Source organism: Seriola lalandi, unplaced genomic scaffold (assembly GCF_002814215.2).
Source record: "Seriola lalandi dorsalis isolate HSWRI2012SDOR001 ecotype SW California unplaced genomic scaffold, Sedor1 jcf7180002054279, whole genome shotgun sequence".
NCBI lineage: Eukaryota > Metazoa > Chordata > Actinopteri > Carangiformes > Carangidae > Seriola > Seriola lalandi.
The window spans coordinates 547848-563416 of record NW_019524832.1 but is presented as its reverse complement, the minus strand read 5'-3'; the positions used below and the strand labels follow the sequence as shown (position 1 = coordinate 563416).

At 38.2% G+C, this 15569-nt stretch overlaps 1 protein-coding gene across 2 annotated transcripts in view; it reads right to left on the bottom strand.

Annotated features, from left to right (window-relative positions):
- Positions 1-216: 216 nt before the first annotated feature.
- rbms1b (RNA binding motif, single stranded interacting protein 1b) overlaps positions 217-15569 on the bottom strand; it is a 21268-nt gene continuing 5915 nt past the window's right edge. The window contains exons 2-14 of one of the 2 annotated variants that reach the window (XM_023405565.2): positions 14453-14631; positions 12123-12181; positions 10846-10937; positions 6527-6684; positions 5464-5543; positions 4780-4895; positions 4342-4391; positions 4152-4239; positions 3779-3829; positions 3067-3177; positions 2837-2917; positions 2643-2721; positions 217-1090 (exon numbers count right to left, since the gene is read on the bottom strand). In XM_023405565.2, the coding sequence (XP_023261333.1) occupies positions 2650-2721; positions 2837-2917; positions 3067-3177; positions 3779-3829; positions 4152-4239; positions 4342-4391; positions 4780-4895; positions 5464-5543; positions 6527-6684; positions 10846-10937; positions 12123-12181; positions 14453-14631 (1137 nt within the window). In that variant the 3' untranslated portion in view covers positions 217-1090; positions 2643-2649. Of the gene's footprint in view, positions 2722-2836; positions 2918-3066; positions 3178-3778; positions 3830-4151; positions 4240-4341; positions 4392-4779; positions 4896-5463; positions 5544-6526; positions 6685-10845; positions 10938-12122; positions 12182-14452; positions 14632-15569 lie in introns of both variants that reach the window. The other variant, XM_023405563.2, reaches the window with a different exon arrangement.

The following is a 15569-nucleotide window of genomic DNA, read 5'->3' as shown; positions in this document are numbered from 1 at the left end:
CAGCCAAGCTCCCATAACAGACATATTAAAATTTATTGTTCAACTATTTAAAAACAATTTACTGGCAAGCTATACAAAAGATGTTTACATAATTTCATCATTAGACAATGCAAGGTTGCCAAATGGCTATACTCAATTAAAACAGGAACCGGTTTACTCAGGGTTCACCATAAAGAACAGCAGCTCTTGTAAATAGACACTAGACTTACAGCAGAATAAAAGGTGAACATTTTTAATTTTTTTATTCAAAAAATGTCAAAGAAATGAACAGAATAAACCTTAGGCAACAAGCTACTAAAAAAAAGCAGAAGTCTTTGGCTTTAACAAACACTACAAAACAAAAATACAGAGGAAGGTTTCTTAAACTGTACATACAAGTTACCACTGGCATTTGTAGCACAAGTAAAAAAAAAAAAAAAAACAATAAACTTTCATCTAGCACTATGAAAATCTCTTTCTTTCCTTAAGCTGTCTGTACAAAAATTTTCATAAATTAGAACTTTTTCATATAACTTAGTGACTGTTCAACATGATGGTGACCTATATGAGCAATTTTCTTTGATGCACCTCTGCAACTCTTGATCCAGATACTATGGCACTTGGTTCAGACACCATTAGCAGCATAAACCTCACAAGACAGTATTACTTCTCAGTCTCAGGCATTACACAGAAATCTCAAGTATAGCGGCCCTACATTTGTTGCACATCCTAGTTAACTACAGAGGAAATGCTGCTGCGAGTTTGTCTAGACCCAAGACAAAGCAACAAACATGCTTGTTTAAAGGAGCAGAGATCCAGTAAACACCACGAAGCTTCATTGTTATTGTTGGTCTTAAAGATCTTAGATCCGCCTCTGGAATCTATTGTCATAAAAGCAGCAGCTTTTTCGAAACTATAAAAACTGAATGCATACACATGAGTAGAAACGTGCTGCCCCCTCCCAATGATTACAATAATACATCATAAAAAAATAGGTCTGATGAGAAAATCAAAAAGTATTCAAAACAACCTGAAAGGAAACAGCTGTATGTGGCCAGCTCCTGAGCGTGGCATTTGGTCTGGAAGGGCGGGCTGGACCTGCTAACCCGACCTAATACAGAGGAGAAAGAAAACTCTGAGGTAGATAATTGGTCAGACTGACCATCAGGTCGAATCACAGGCTTATTAGAGGACACCTTAATCAAAAAGCCTGCTTTAATCTACTGTGATCAAAAAAAAAAAAAAAAAATCAGACTTATTTTTTTGAGTGCTATGCCATACCAGACTGCTATTATAGCACTGTCCTTTCATTGTTTCAATTATTTTATTTTAAACTTAATTTTTACTATAATGTTGCATTTTCTGTAAGTATGAAATTCATCTGTGGCACTTGTTGGATCCAGGCCTTCCTTCATGCTTGTGTGTGTGTCTGCACTGTACTAATACCTATGAAAACTGAATGTAAATGTACAAAAAAGGCACACTGTCCAAACTGCAATCTTATTTGCAGTTAAAGAGACAAATGATGCTATTTCCTCCGTGTACTAGCTCACGATCTTTGGTGGAGTAAACTACGATTGAAAGTGCCAAGGTTGTTTGTTTCCTGTCAAAGAGTGAGGTGCAATTAAATGCACATATTCATCTCATTTTACCCCCTAACTCTGTAACTCTAAGTTCTATTACAAGGCTTTGATGAGTTTTTTGCACAATCATGAGTCCATGTTTTCCTGTTAGGTTTTCAAATAAAAGTGAAAAAGACATCCATCAAAATAACAATTAACATCACCCAAAAAGACGAAAGCACAACCAACAAACAAAATACATTAGTCCCATCTCATCCCCCACCCCACAAAGATCAATTTCAGCTACTCTACAATACCAAGTATTCAAAAAGGCAAGATTCAAAAGGTGATCTTTCATCATTCCAACATCCAGAAACATGTAGGGCCTTCTCACTAAATAAATATTACATCCAATAAAATCATCAGATGTGGAGTCATTTCATTCAAAACATTTTTCTCTAAAATTACATCCACTTTTCTAGCAGTTCTGGGAGGGAAAAAGCAAAAACACAGGTTTTATTTTTTTTGTTTTTAAAAGTCTTATGTGGCTGATTTCAAAGGAATTAGCTTTTGCTTATTGCCACTCTGCTGTGGTCTGTACAACTATTGTATCACAACTATTAAGGCAAATAATCTTAATCAGACAGCAAGATCAATCTAAAGTACTAGGAGAAATCACTTTACAAGAAAACAACAATTAATACTTCACCATCGCAACACTCACACAGCAAGCACAAAAACATTATTTTAGAAATGTCTGGCTGAAAAAATCTTCAAGAAAAAAAAAATCTGGAAATATTAACAAAAGACATATTGACTATCATGCACTTGAAACAACTAGTCACATGATTCTTTCTTGTATCCTGCAGCAATCCTTGGTAAAAAATAAACGTTCTAGTATGAAAATAAAACTTTTTCAAAACTTTTTTTTTTTTTTTTAATATAATTTGAATCATTTGATGAACTCAGGTATTCTCTCTGAAATGATACCAAAAATAGTCTCACTTAAACATTTGCAGAACCTGTGCAAAACAGTGAAAAGATCCTTAGCGTCCATTGCGTTTGTAGACATGATTGTTTTAGCTGTTGTACAAGTGTTACCTCAGCACTACTTGGTTTGTTGGTATGGATATGGGGAATGATTTCTGGATGAGTCCACTTGTGAGTGTGCACCATTTTCCTGGAAGAGAGAGTGAGATAATTCTTTGCCACTGCCATTTTGCTTACAACTAGCTGCTGTTTTAAATGAAGATAATGTTTTATACACAGAGGGCAGCACCGATGTTAAAACATACCTCCACAGGAACAGTAGTTGTCTGCATGTGTGCATACTGTGGGATATATGCTCCTTGCATAGCTGTGTTGGCGGCCATAAACTGCACAATGACGAAAGGAGAGATAAACACATTGAGATCATATTCATAATGTATATGTTTTACAGTTTAATGACGCACAATTAATCACCTTACTCTCAAATAAGTATAATGTGTGAAATCATTTCTGATTCCATGTAGAATTGTCTCACCGTTCCTGCACTGCCCAGAGAGAGGTGACTCATCTGCTGTGAAAGGGGGGCCATCATAGAAGTAGGCTGCAGTGACAAAGATGGGTCCATAGAGGGCGATATCACTGTTCCCTGGAAGAGAAGTGAATGCGGGTGAGAGAGGAATGTTTGCAGCTGGTGGAGTATCTTTTTGTAAAACTGAAATACTTTTCAAAAATCTGAGCGATTAAAGGTTACTTTATGCCAGATGAGAAAACGAAACTGAATAATCTCAAGACTTCTTATCGCCTGCCCACAGCATAAGGTGAGTCGTCACAAGTTGAACAAGGTGTCTATAAGCACCTTGGCCAGCTTGATGCATCTAACAGTGTTTTCTTGTCTACGTTTGGCTCATTTTCAAAGCAAGAAAGGACTCTTCTCTCTCAATTCAAACCCATCTGTTATAAAATATTCTGCATGTATCATCAAATAAACATCTTTATATAGTGTCTCTAAAGCAGTCAATTTTATATCCCTATACAAACACTTTAGCACAGTAAATCCTCAAGGATCAGTGTCACCTTATGTGTGACTACTACTCTTCCATATTGTGTCTGGTTGTTTACAGAAAAATGTTTCAATTCTGTAACAACCACACAGAGAAATGTTTTTATGAAATAGAGAAAAGAGAAAAGGGAGAGAGAATTGTGATGAAGACAGTGATGATGAGAAGGTGAAGAGTTTTTGCTCTTACTGGGTGCTGCATGATGTACTGTTGATGAGGCACCCAGGATGGGTTCTGCACCTGGAACATCACACAAAAACACTCTGTAAACACACAGGCACTGAAGAGCTGCTATTTCCAGAGATCACATGCTACTGTGATTGGCACAGCATCAGGCATGAAGGGCCCCAACGCCCTTTGTTACATTTAACCTACATGTCCAAAACCCCAAAGGACATGTCTCTGAATTGGGATGACACATTTATAAATAAATGAATAAATAAATATAATAAATGCTGAGTTACTGCGTGTAAAACTGCTGAATAAAATGTTTTTTTAAACTATTGCAAGCATTGCTTTTTATCAGAGCTACATATACACCACTGAAGAGAAGCATTCAAACCTGGTATGTAGAAACTGGAGACATGTAAGGAGACATGGACGTTTGAGCAATCATCCTGTTTGAAATACTGTATGCTGGTGGGAAAAATCTGTGGACACATAATGAAGTGTATTTCATTAAAACAACAAAGTAAATTAGGCACACATATATCGGTCACGACAGTGTAATCTAATATGTTGTTGTAGCTCACCCATTCTGCATAGCAGCTGCACTGGGGTCATATGTGAGTGTCATTCCAGCCTGGGGGAAAAGGACAGCACAGGTCTGGCCGATGCACGCAACTCAAACACAATAGCATTGTACTACAGTCTACAGTGTAACTATTACACTCAAAACTGAAAGAGGGCGCTCTTGACTACACAAGACTTTACAATAAACAGCAGAGAGTATGACCAGAATTGCAACTCAATAAAAATCAAAAGCACTTCAGAGTGACAAATGTTATACTGTACATGTAATTTATTCCTTTAGATGAATCTTTAGCAACAGTCGCTCAAAAGTGCTTCTTTTTTGGTTGTCATATTCTCTGCTGTTTATTATTTAACACCTGAAGTTTATCCTTTATTATTTCCATATGTTCATGGATTGATTCCCATCAGCCACTCAGTCCATCCTTGATGCCACTTACCAGTCTCGAATCACCGTCCCTTGCCCAACCCCGACCATTCTGGGCAAATTTATTCTGACTTTGTCTCTTTTTTTGGCCTCCATCAGCAAACTTGCACAGCAAGGGTTCGGGGGGTACTAAAAAACGAGAAATGGTGAGAGAACAAAATAAAAGTGTGTCTTAAATAGAGACTATCACAAAGACAATTGCTATCTGTCATTGCTTACTTTAGTCCCTAAAGCCTGGGAATGCACATTTACTAGGCAGTCTGAGAACACAGACATCTAATTTGGCAGCTGTGGAGCTGTAATCCCCTCCCCTTCCTAAAGGAGGAAAGGCCAGCAGAGACTATTTCAGTCTAATAATCCAATTAAAAAACTTAGCGAGGTAGTGGAGGCCACACAGAGCAGCTCTCTCTCTCTTGTTTTCTTTGTCTGTGCTCTGCCTCTTAAGGCTGAGTGTATATGAGCTCTTTACCAGCAGACTCACTGACTCCTGTTGGAAGCATGAATCAGTTGGCCGATCACTTCATTCTGTCTGTACAACTATTACCCTAACCTATTAACCTATGAAGACTGTGCACATTAGGGACAAATCCTATTATTTTCTTTTACATATTATTTTCATGGCATGGCTAGATCATTTTACATTACAATTCCCCAGTGTATGTCTGCAAATACAAGATAATTATATAGTATGTCTTACCTGGAACACCTGCAGGTGTCTTGATAAACTTGCCATTGAAGTGAGAAATGACAGCATCACATTTTTCAGTTGACTCCATTCTAAAGTTATAAAAGACAAACAGAACGTAACATAACATTTCCATAACATCAGCAATAACTGAGGGTGTGAGCAGGTGCTTTCCAAGATCGGCTTCCTTTCTGGTTCAGTAGAAAAGGTGGCTCAAAATAAAAGATTTTTATCTCCAAGTGTACAACTATATTTTCACCATTTTACTACACAAACTCATTAGTGCATGTCTACACAAACAAACATTCCTATGATGTATTTTGATGTTTTTGTGTCGTCTGTCATGACCACTACCTTGCCTGTCAGGTGTTTCTATCAAACTTCTGGTTATGCAAGCATGACTGGCAGAAGCCAGTATTACCACTATAATTAAATCAACCAGTCATTGTGAAAGTATTTTTTAAAGGAGTTTCCATTTGTCCATACATGAACTGTTCTTTCCGCCGTGCTATCAACAACAAAGCAATTTTTTTTTTTTTACTTATTAATTTTAGAAATGAAACACATTCTGCATTTAATGGATGAGGAGAAAGCTCTGTGTATTTTTAATCTTTTGGAACAATTTGAAAGCTGTTATATGTAACATTATTAAATGTCACTTTATCTTTAGTAATTGGTTTAGAATAGTAGCCTTGATCTCAATCCTCTGGCATTGTTAGGAATTTTGCCACTTGTCTCATTTCCCCTGTCTCTGGCATAATATTCCATCCGAATACTGGTCTCTTCCTGTTTACTGCTGTGAAGGGATCTATTTTAGCCATGAAGCCATCACACGAATTTCCTGCCATACCTGATCTGATGTAAAAAAAAAAAACGTTAGGTAGAGGCCAGAAGAGGATGTCAGTCATCTCAGTTGGAAACCATGGATTTAGTTTGGTCATAACAATGTGTCATATTTGACATAGTTTACATTTATTGATTTTAAAATGCTACAGTATATGTAGCACCAGTAAAAACTTCTTAATGTTGTTTCAGTTGCATGAGTCCCTGACAATAAATTACACACGTAACTGACCTGGCAAAGCCCACTCCTCTGCTGGTTCCACTGGAGTCTCTCAGGATGCGTGTGGATATGACCTGGCCGTAGTGCTTTAACATATTCTCTAGCTCCTGCTCATCCATAGACAAAGGCAAGTTGGAGATATACAAGTTTGTAGGGTCTTGTTCTTGTTGCTATATGGTCACAGAGAGAGAGAGAGAGAGAGAGAAAGAGAGAGAGAGAGAGAGAGAAGAAGAAGCCAGAGGTAATGTAATTACACTACTGGTAATGCTTGAAACACACTGGTTAACATACATTTCTAATTGCATCACATTCAAAGTGGCCTCAATAATGTAGCTATGTAAAGAAGGATGAAAAGAGGAGGGAAGTAGAAGTTTCTTTGCAATTCCATATAATTTATCCCTTGAAATACCTAAACATTCAATAGACTTTTAATACAGACCTCAGTAATGTGGCTATCATGTCTCTGCTTCTTCCTGTTTGTCTCTGTTGGGGGTTATAGGTAATAAAGGGTCACTATCTGCATGCAGCCCACGTTGGCTTAAGGCTCACATCAGCTGATTTCTTGCTGTATTTTAATAGCATCAGCAGAAACAAAAGACATGGCTACAAGTCTCTGGGGAGCAGCCTCTCACCATTACAATTCATCAACGGTGTGTTGCATTCAGAATCAGCTATAGGACCAGACTGACTTACTAAAAGTAATACACTGACAGAAAAATAAACATTTCACAATTAGAGGACAACAAGTGGGCTATAGTCTGCAATGCAACAAAACCCAAGTAATGTTTTTCAGGTTTTTCAGGCAGACAAAGTGGTCCTGAAAAGAGATGGAAGGAGAGATGAGAGGATGAGGATGAGAATGAGGGGTGCAGGGATGTGTTTCAGCACTTCAGCTTTGCACAGCTCTAATAAACTCAAAGGGGAGCAGGAGACCAGTAATGCTCCTACCTGCTTTTCACACATGGGGGTATACACACGTGTATGCTTGTACACATGCACAAATTTTGTCCAAAAGCAGAGAAGGCTGCTTCCCTTCTTTCTTTTTTTTTTCTTTAGCTTTTAGCTGTTTGGTGGCAGAGCGGAGCATTTATCCTGCTAGGATAAACCTAAATGACCCCCCCAGTGAGGCAACTGATAAATTGTTAATAACAGGAAGCTGATTTCTTTTCTGTTGCCATCCTCACCCATCATCACTTTATGCAAGATTAATTTTGACCTAGTCTTTAATGTCACATAGTTACAATTCTAGAAAAATAGGGTTGAGGGTAAGGTACGAATGACCACGTTTTTTATTGATGTAGCAAATTTAACCATATCAGCTCTTCTGTTGTAAGACTGACTGTACCATTACTTGAGAGAATTCTGAAAGAAAGAAAGAAGTGAGATAAGGCATCTTTTTTGCATCAAATGTCACAAACTGTAAGTGACACATGCTTGTGGATGAAAAGCTGACGAAGAGAGATACCGTTGATGAAGGGGTATTACTCTTTCTCTTGCTACAGAGACAGGGAGTATGAAATGATGTAAAATTAATTTGATTTACTGCAAAGAGCATAAATACTGTTCTCTTCAGGGCACACTGCTCCACATTCACACTTGGCAGATGCCCAGTACAGCCTCAGTCGTATCTGTTGTCCACTGAGGGCCGCTCCGCTGGAGAAGTAGGGACATTAAGTGTCTTCCTCAAGGGCACTAAGGCGGTGGGAATGAAGAACGGGCACGTGCTGCTCTTTCACATACCCTACCCAGTTTATACTGCTGATCTAGGGATTAAACTGCTACTTTCCAGTCACAACAAACAATCTAAAACAATGCTGTTACTCTACAAATTAAATTAACACAACCTGATAAAAACCATCTTAAAGCCTATATTAACTTAGCCTTAACGAAAAACTTTATATACGAATGTGGGGTTAATCCCTTATATGTATAGAGAGAAAGATAAAATAATATAAGGTAAAAAGAAGGGAAACTCTTATCTGGCCCCTTCCCACCACCTGCCTTTGAAATAATAATGAGAGAAAGTCTGTTGAAGGATGCCTGAGCAGATGAAAAAACAGGAAAGGGAACCTTTGTCAGAGAGTCCATTAAGCCCAAACAAGCTTCTGCAAGAGTGTGAATAAAGCTGGAGTGAAAGGCTCACACTTTATAATGGCATTTACCTTCCACAATACAAAGATTAAACTTAGGCATGCCCCTCAAAGCTGCTCTCTTTTAATTAAAAAAAGTAAAATGGGTGCACAGAGGCATGTCAAGAAGCTCCACAGATCCCCAGACAGGGAAATGAGGCTAAGGGTTCTTGCTCAGTGCTGTATGGGAACTAATTTTCCCCGAGTGGTCCCTGTTACCATAACAACACACAATTATTTACTTCCTTTTCTGATGTCAGAGACAAGTATAATGTCAAAAGTAAAATGACCTTACTTTAAAGCCCCTCATCTGATAATCTGCTATATTGTATTGAGAACAAAAAAAAACTGTATGTGTAGTGTGTTGAAACCTTGAATGACTCTGTCCACACAACACTGGGCACAATTAATTTGCCAATGTACTAAAGCTCCAACTTCTTCAGTGACAAAGAGGGATGTGTTTATCTGTATTTCCTGAAATGTTCTCCAATGTTTCAAACATATTTGCAGCATGAAGCCTCATTTGTTGAACATTAATTTTTGAGAGGTTTAAGTATCTTTCAGCAGGAGATGCTAGACGTATGTATTAGAGTGCTGAGCTATTAGTCTCAGTTGCTGCACAGACTGTAGAGACACATTCACACATTATCAAGCAACACTGATCTCTACATGCTATAGTCTGACTATTGGCACCTTCACATCTGAATCCTTTCTGTCAGCCCATGTGGGATCTCTCGGCCATGTATGAACACATCAGCATATTATCAAATTCATTTTAACTTTAAGGGCCAGATTTGGTGCAACACATACAGTATGTGTGTTGTATTAACCCTGCATTAACTATACTATGGACTTTATTGCAAATGAAAAAGAATAAAATGAGAGAATAAAACAAATAAGGAAGAGACAGAGCACTGGCACCTCAGCGTGGAAGAGGTGGCAGGTGGAAATGGTGTTGAAATAGCAATGTCTCACCACAGTAAAAAAACAAAGGGTTGAGCAACGATAAATGACATCACTATAAAAATATGAGAAACAGGAAGTGGTTTTCATGTGGGGCTGAAAGTCCCCACTGTGTGAGTGGTAAGCTAAACAGTCCCTTTTTTCAAAACCACTGTATCAGACATTAAAAGAGCCACATCTGGAATCCACCAGACAACTGGCTGGGTACTGTTTGCCTGCAAAATTGTTCATAAAGTAATATAATTATTTTTATTTCAAACCACCCTTATCTATCTATCTATCTATCTATCTATCTATCTATCTATCTATCTATCTATCTATCTATCTATCTATCTATCTATCTATCTAAATATCTATCTATGCTGTAAGTGCCTGCTGATCCCTAGACGGAGTTTTCTATTTGTACAGTAGTTTCTATTGTGAAGTTTATGTATTCAATAATGTGGAGAGGCATTCTTGTTAAAAATCACCTATATAATCTACAATGACAGTAATATAAGCCTTGATGTATCCTGCAGACAACCAAGAGGATATTTTAGCCAGGGATTACACTAAATGCTAAACTGGGTGAAAGAACATGAACTTATGACCTTTTCCCTTCATTTGAACTCTAATCTCAAATGGTGTTGATACAGTAATGTGTCACCAAAGTTCAAATTCAAGTCTAATGAACACAAACCACAGCAGTCCATCTACTGTTGTTTGGTTGCTGTTCCACGATTATATGATATTGTGTTCATTAATAATTATTGCAATTTCCATGACCGTACTCAGCCTGTATTAACATCTCTCTCTACCTATTATTTGTGCAGTCCTTGGTTAAATGTGTGTGCAGAAAGGACAGAGCCTCACATGCAGGCACTCACACTATTCACATGCAAACTGATACTTTGTTTGCAAACTGCAACAACCTGGTTCACGTGTCACAGTTTCTCCTGAAAATGTACAAGCGTGCCTTAGGAAATCTGGTGCTGAGTTCCATAAACACACACGCACAAATACACACTGTTTTCAGCACTGGCTTCCTTCACAATTCAAGTCAGTGATCCCAGAGTCACCGAGCGGTCTACAGACCAAGTGTTGGGGAGCATTCACCTAGCAGTCATGGATTCCAGTCCTGCTATGTAATACCACAAGGATTAGGTTTAAACCGGCTGACCAACCAGATGGAGGAGAAACAGTGTTAATGGGTGACTGGTATGGATGTGATATCGGGATTAGACTGTAATGAATCCTCACCTTTGCCATCTGAGCTTGGACACCAGTAGTCTTCAGGGCAGCGACAGCTTTCTGAGCTGCAGCAGGGCTGTCAAAGTCCACAAAGCCATATCCTGAGGAGACAAGTAGCACATTTAGAGCATTACTCTATGGCTGGTACAGATAATGGCAGAGCCACTGTGTTGTGTGGGCTAACCAATGCCTCTCTGTCATGGATGGTGATGGTCTCTGTGTTCATTTGTGCATATAATGTGCTACTATAATGAAGCTATACATATATTGTGTTACTGTACAGGAAGTATGTACTTTATATACTTTTTGCATTATGTAGGTCTATCTAATTTGTATGTATGTATGCTTGTGTGTGTGTGTGTGTGTGTGTGTGTGTGTGTGTGTGTGTGTAAGTACAGGTAGAAAAGTGCTGAGGATGCAGATACCAGTGTGACATTCATGGCTCAGGTCAGCTCTTTGTCCAGGGAGGTCCAAACAGGGTGAAACTACAGTCTCTGGCCTGTACCACACCTGCAATATTTAACCTATTCAAGCTAAATTATAGTGAATACTGTATGTCAGGGCTCTTTCAGCTGAGAAATGGGTCACACTGGAACTAAAAGTTTAATATGAATGCTTCTCTTAGTGGCAAAAGGATCATGATAAAGTGTGAAATTAGAAAAAAACAGTCGATTATTAGTTGAATAAAGAATTGCGTGAGACTTAAGGTCACAAAAGGCGATTGTCAAAGCCATCTCTGGGTTCTATTTAAAATTCAGTCAGAGCCTTACAAGGTATTTAACGGTGTCCCATTTCACAGAAAGCCTTCGATTAACTGGCATCTGTATAATCCAGAGGAGAGTGACAAAGCATTCTCTTAATCCCATCAGCACTGGAGAGAATCAGTAAGTCTCTCTTTAGCCAGGTGGGCAGTCTATTAGAAACTGGAAAAAAACCAGCACTGTCATTCAGTAGAAGGAGGAGGAGTCGGTCTTCTTCGGAAGAACCACCCACAGCAGTGACACACCAACAGACAAGGGCTGAGGCTTAAAATAACATGAGCTGGGAGGCAGCTTTAAGCAGCCTGGCTGTCTTGTTTCCTGACGTGAGCAGATCGTCTGAGACAACTCCATAGCTGTTAAATGACTTGAGGTTTAGGCAGAATTCACACATTGGGGTCTAGTGATATTCTCTCTCACAGCAAGGTGTTGAATATCCAGCTGGGCAGTTCATAAGATTTCCTTATTCATACTTAATTATAAAAGAAAGAATAGAGGGTGCTGCTGGAAAGAATAAAAGTCACACACCTTTACATTTGTTTGTAGTCTTGTCCAGGATTGCCTTTGTTGACACAATTTTGCCATACCTATGGGAGGAGCAGAAAGGCGAGACATTGTTAGCAGGATTATATACCAGACAGAGCCAGTTATAAAACACACAGAGAGGGAGGGTTGAGCAACAATCTATGACATCACCGTAAAAACATGAGAAACAGGAAGTGGTTTCCATGTGGTGCTGAAAATCCCCACCATGTGAGTGCTAAGCTAAACAGTCCCTTTTTATAGCCAAACTAAACCACTGTATCAAACTTTATACAGAGTCACCAAAGTCTCCCTTGGGAGAAGACAGGTCACTTCGGTACCATCTTGTTAAGGCCTCTGGGCAGTTGGGATTATCACTCTCCTATCTTTTTATATTAAGAATCACATTATTTCAAGTTCTGACATATGATTTCCATTACATATTTAGGTTTTCACTGTATACAACACTACAGATACCTGTACGTGTGTGCAAAGGATTGTGTGGTCTGGCACACACCATTTCCATAGTTTCAACAGAGCAGTATTGATATGCACACAGACCACAGGAAAGTACTAATGATAACATCTGAAAATACCATGTTACTAGACAGTCTTTTCGTACAAGAAGCTTTGATGCAGGAACTGTATCTGTACAGAATCGATGTGAATGGGTAAAAACCCCAACTGCTCTCTCTCTCTCTCTTTTCTTTTCACATGTAGCATATTTTACTTCTTTAATTTTGCATTCCACTGCCAATTTAAAAATGGTTGTTTTATAAAAAATAACTTTTTATTTTCTTTTACAGTCCAGGCCATAAGTATATGGACAGTTAATTAAAATAATCAGTGAAACTAGCAGAGGTCTAGAAAAGAATCAATGACTTTTAACCATTAAACTAATGCAATACAAGGTCCTACACAAAACCATTTGAGTCAACTAGAAAGACAGAACAAAATTAGCAGTAATCACTGGCTCAGTCTCTCAACACACAAATCTAGAACAGTTCACAAATCTGATGCCATTCCACAACACCTGGCGTCCTTTCCTGCTGTTCATCCAGAGCTGATTCCTTTCTACACCAATTCACTCACTCAGATTTTCCCAACCCCAATATGACAACTCCAAAAATCAAAATCACCCACAATATTGTTAACCCGCACAACTGGTTGGCTTTTGGTTGGGTGCAAAGTTCTTCATAAACAAATTATTTCTTGGTTATATAATTATTTAGTTTCAAATCAACCTATGTGTGTGCTGTAAGTGCCTGTTGACCCCTGGATCTTGAAGTTTCTGTTCACAACAATGCAGAGAGACATTCTGTCTATACATATCATGTTAAAAATTACTTATATAATCTACCCTGACAGTGATATAAACCACCCTGCAGTCAACCAGGAGGATATTTCAGCCTGGGATTAAATGCTAAACTGAGTGAAAGAGCACAAACCTGTGACCTTTCCTCCATCTGAACTTTAATCTCAAATCATGTGTGGCTACAGCACGCTCACTCTTACAGTTCCATTAAAATGTTGCACATTTACTTGTACATGTACACATAGTTACTAATGCGCCTGTGACAGTTTGAATGCCCAAGAAAAAAGAAAGTCCTGTTTGCCCACAGATTTACATAAGAAGTGATAAAATAGAACATTCAAAGTTTTGTCTTCTCAGTCAGTATTACATTGTGAAGATGGGGCCTCAGAAAATAAAAGTCCACCAGGGTGGTCTCTGTGCTTGGCAATTATAAAGCATTCAGCGCACAAAGAGAGCCATGGACAAGCCTGCTGCTGACAGTATCTCCCCTTTATCCACACACATGATATATGAAATCTCTGCTGCTGTGCCCCACATGCTGTCAAGTAGCACATCATCTACACTCTGTCCTTGTGTGGTCTTTAAGATCATTTTTCATATCATATCCAAATGAAGCCGGCAATACTGTTTCATTTCTTATCATCTAAAATATAAACAACTCTATTCGTTATAAAAATGATTAAATCTTTAAATTCTTTCTTGGAATATGTTTAAACCAACTGATAGGGCTCAATTTATTATTCAGTCAGATTATTAGAAAGGAAGAAAATGTACTTTAACTATAAATTACAACAAAGACAACACCTGATAAATTTTCTGATCTTTAATAAACATGTAATTGAACTAGTAAAATGGCATTACATCTTACCTTTTATCTTTTCACACCTTATTTGTATTTTACCAAATGTAAATCAATAAGTGACTGCCACTGCAATTTAAAACTAGACTCTGAAACTAAGTAGGCCAAAAAATCAATAGCCGATCAATACCAGATAATGATGAGAGGAAGTGCGATACTCACGGCTGACAGAGCTTGACCAGGTCATGGTCTGTGGTTGAAGGGGACAGGCCTCGGATATAGAGGTTTGTTTTGCTGAGCTGGTCCCAGCCTGCAGTGCTACTGCTGCTGCTGTTGTTGGTGCTGCTGTTGGTGCTCGGGCTGGGTGGAGCCATGGGGTGTGATGATGGGGCAACAGGTGGCTGGAATAGGCAGAGAGACAGAGAAAAACTAGGTTGAATTCAAGTTCAGGCTGGTTTATGATTAAATAATATTGTTTAAAATCCTTCCATACAATCATTTTGTGCCAAATATATAGCAAGTGCTATAGCAAGATATCAACATGGCTCAAGTTCCCCAATCTAAATGAATGTGCTCAAAAACTTCAGAACATTTTTTTTTTAATATTACATAAGATTTAATTCCACAAAATGAACATGAGTTTAACTTTAATTCTCAAAACATTAAGAAAAACTTAACACCAGAGAATGAAACACTACTGTTTCAAGTTTGTTTCACCTTTGACCACACCCGACATCATTGATGGGTGTGGTCAGATATGTTTCTGATGTCACAGTGTACAGGAGTACACTTATATATCACTGCATCACTGCAGCAAGTTAAACCTCTGGATGTCACCAGAAACAAGATTTTCAGGGATTTTTAAACCTGCAATAAGTGTTTTTGTGGCCAGCAGAAACAAGATGTAAACACAATATTGACATCTTATGTCCTTAGAAAATTGATATGGCAAAGCTGTCAGTTAAAAGTTGCACATTTACACATGCAGCAGACACGGAGCTGCAAAATAATCCGCTATATTCACCAGCTAGCAACTAACTCTGTCCATCTGCTGTTCGGTGAGTGAGAGAATGACTTTTTCCACAATACGGATTTCACATCCATATATGTATGGTGTGGATTCAGTATTGTTTTGATTAGCTGACAAATTATTATTCTTATTAATATTTAAGTGAACTGTATCAAAATATGATGCACTCCTTTCTGCATGACATCTCTGCATGAAAGTTTAGTCCAAGAAAGGCCCACTGGGTGCCCTCTCCAAGTCACTCATATATTATAATAATAATAATAATATTAATAATAATAATAAAATAAACTTTATTTATATAGCACCTTT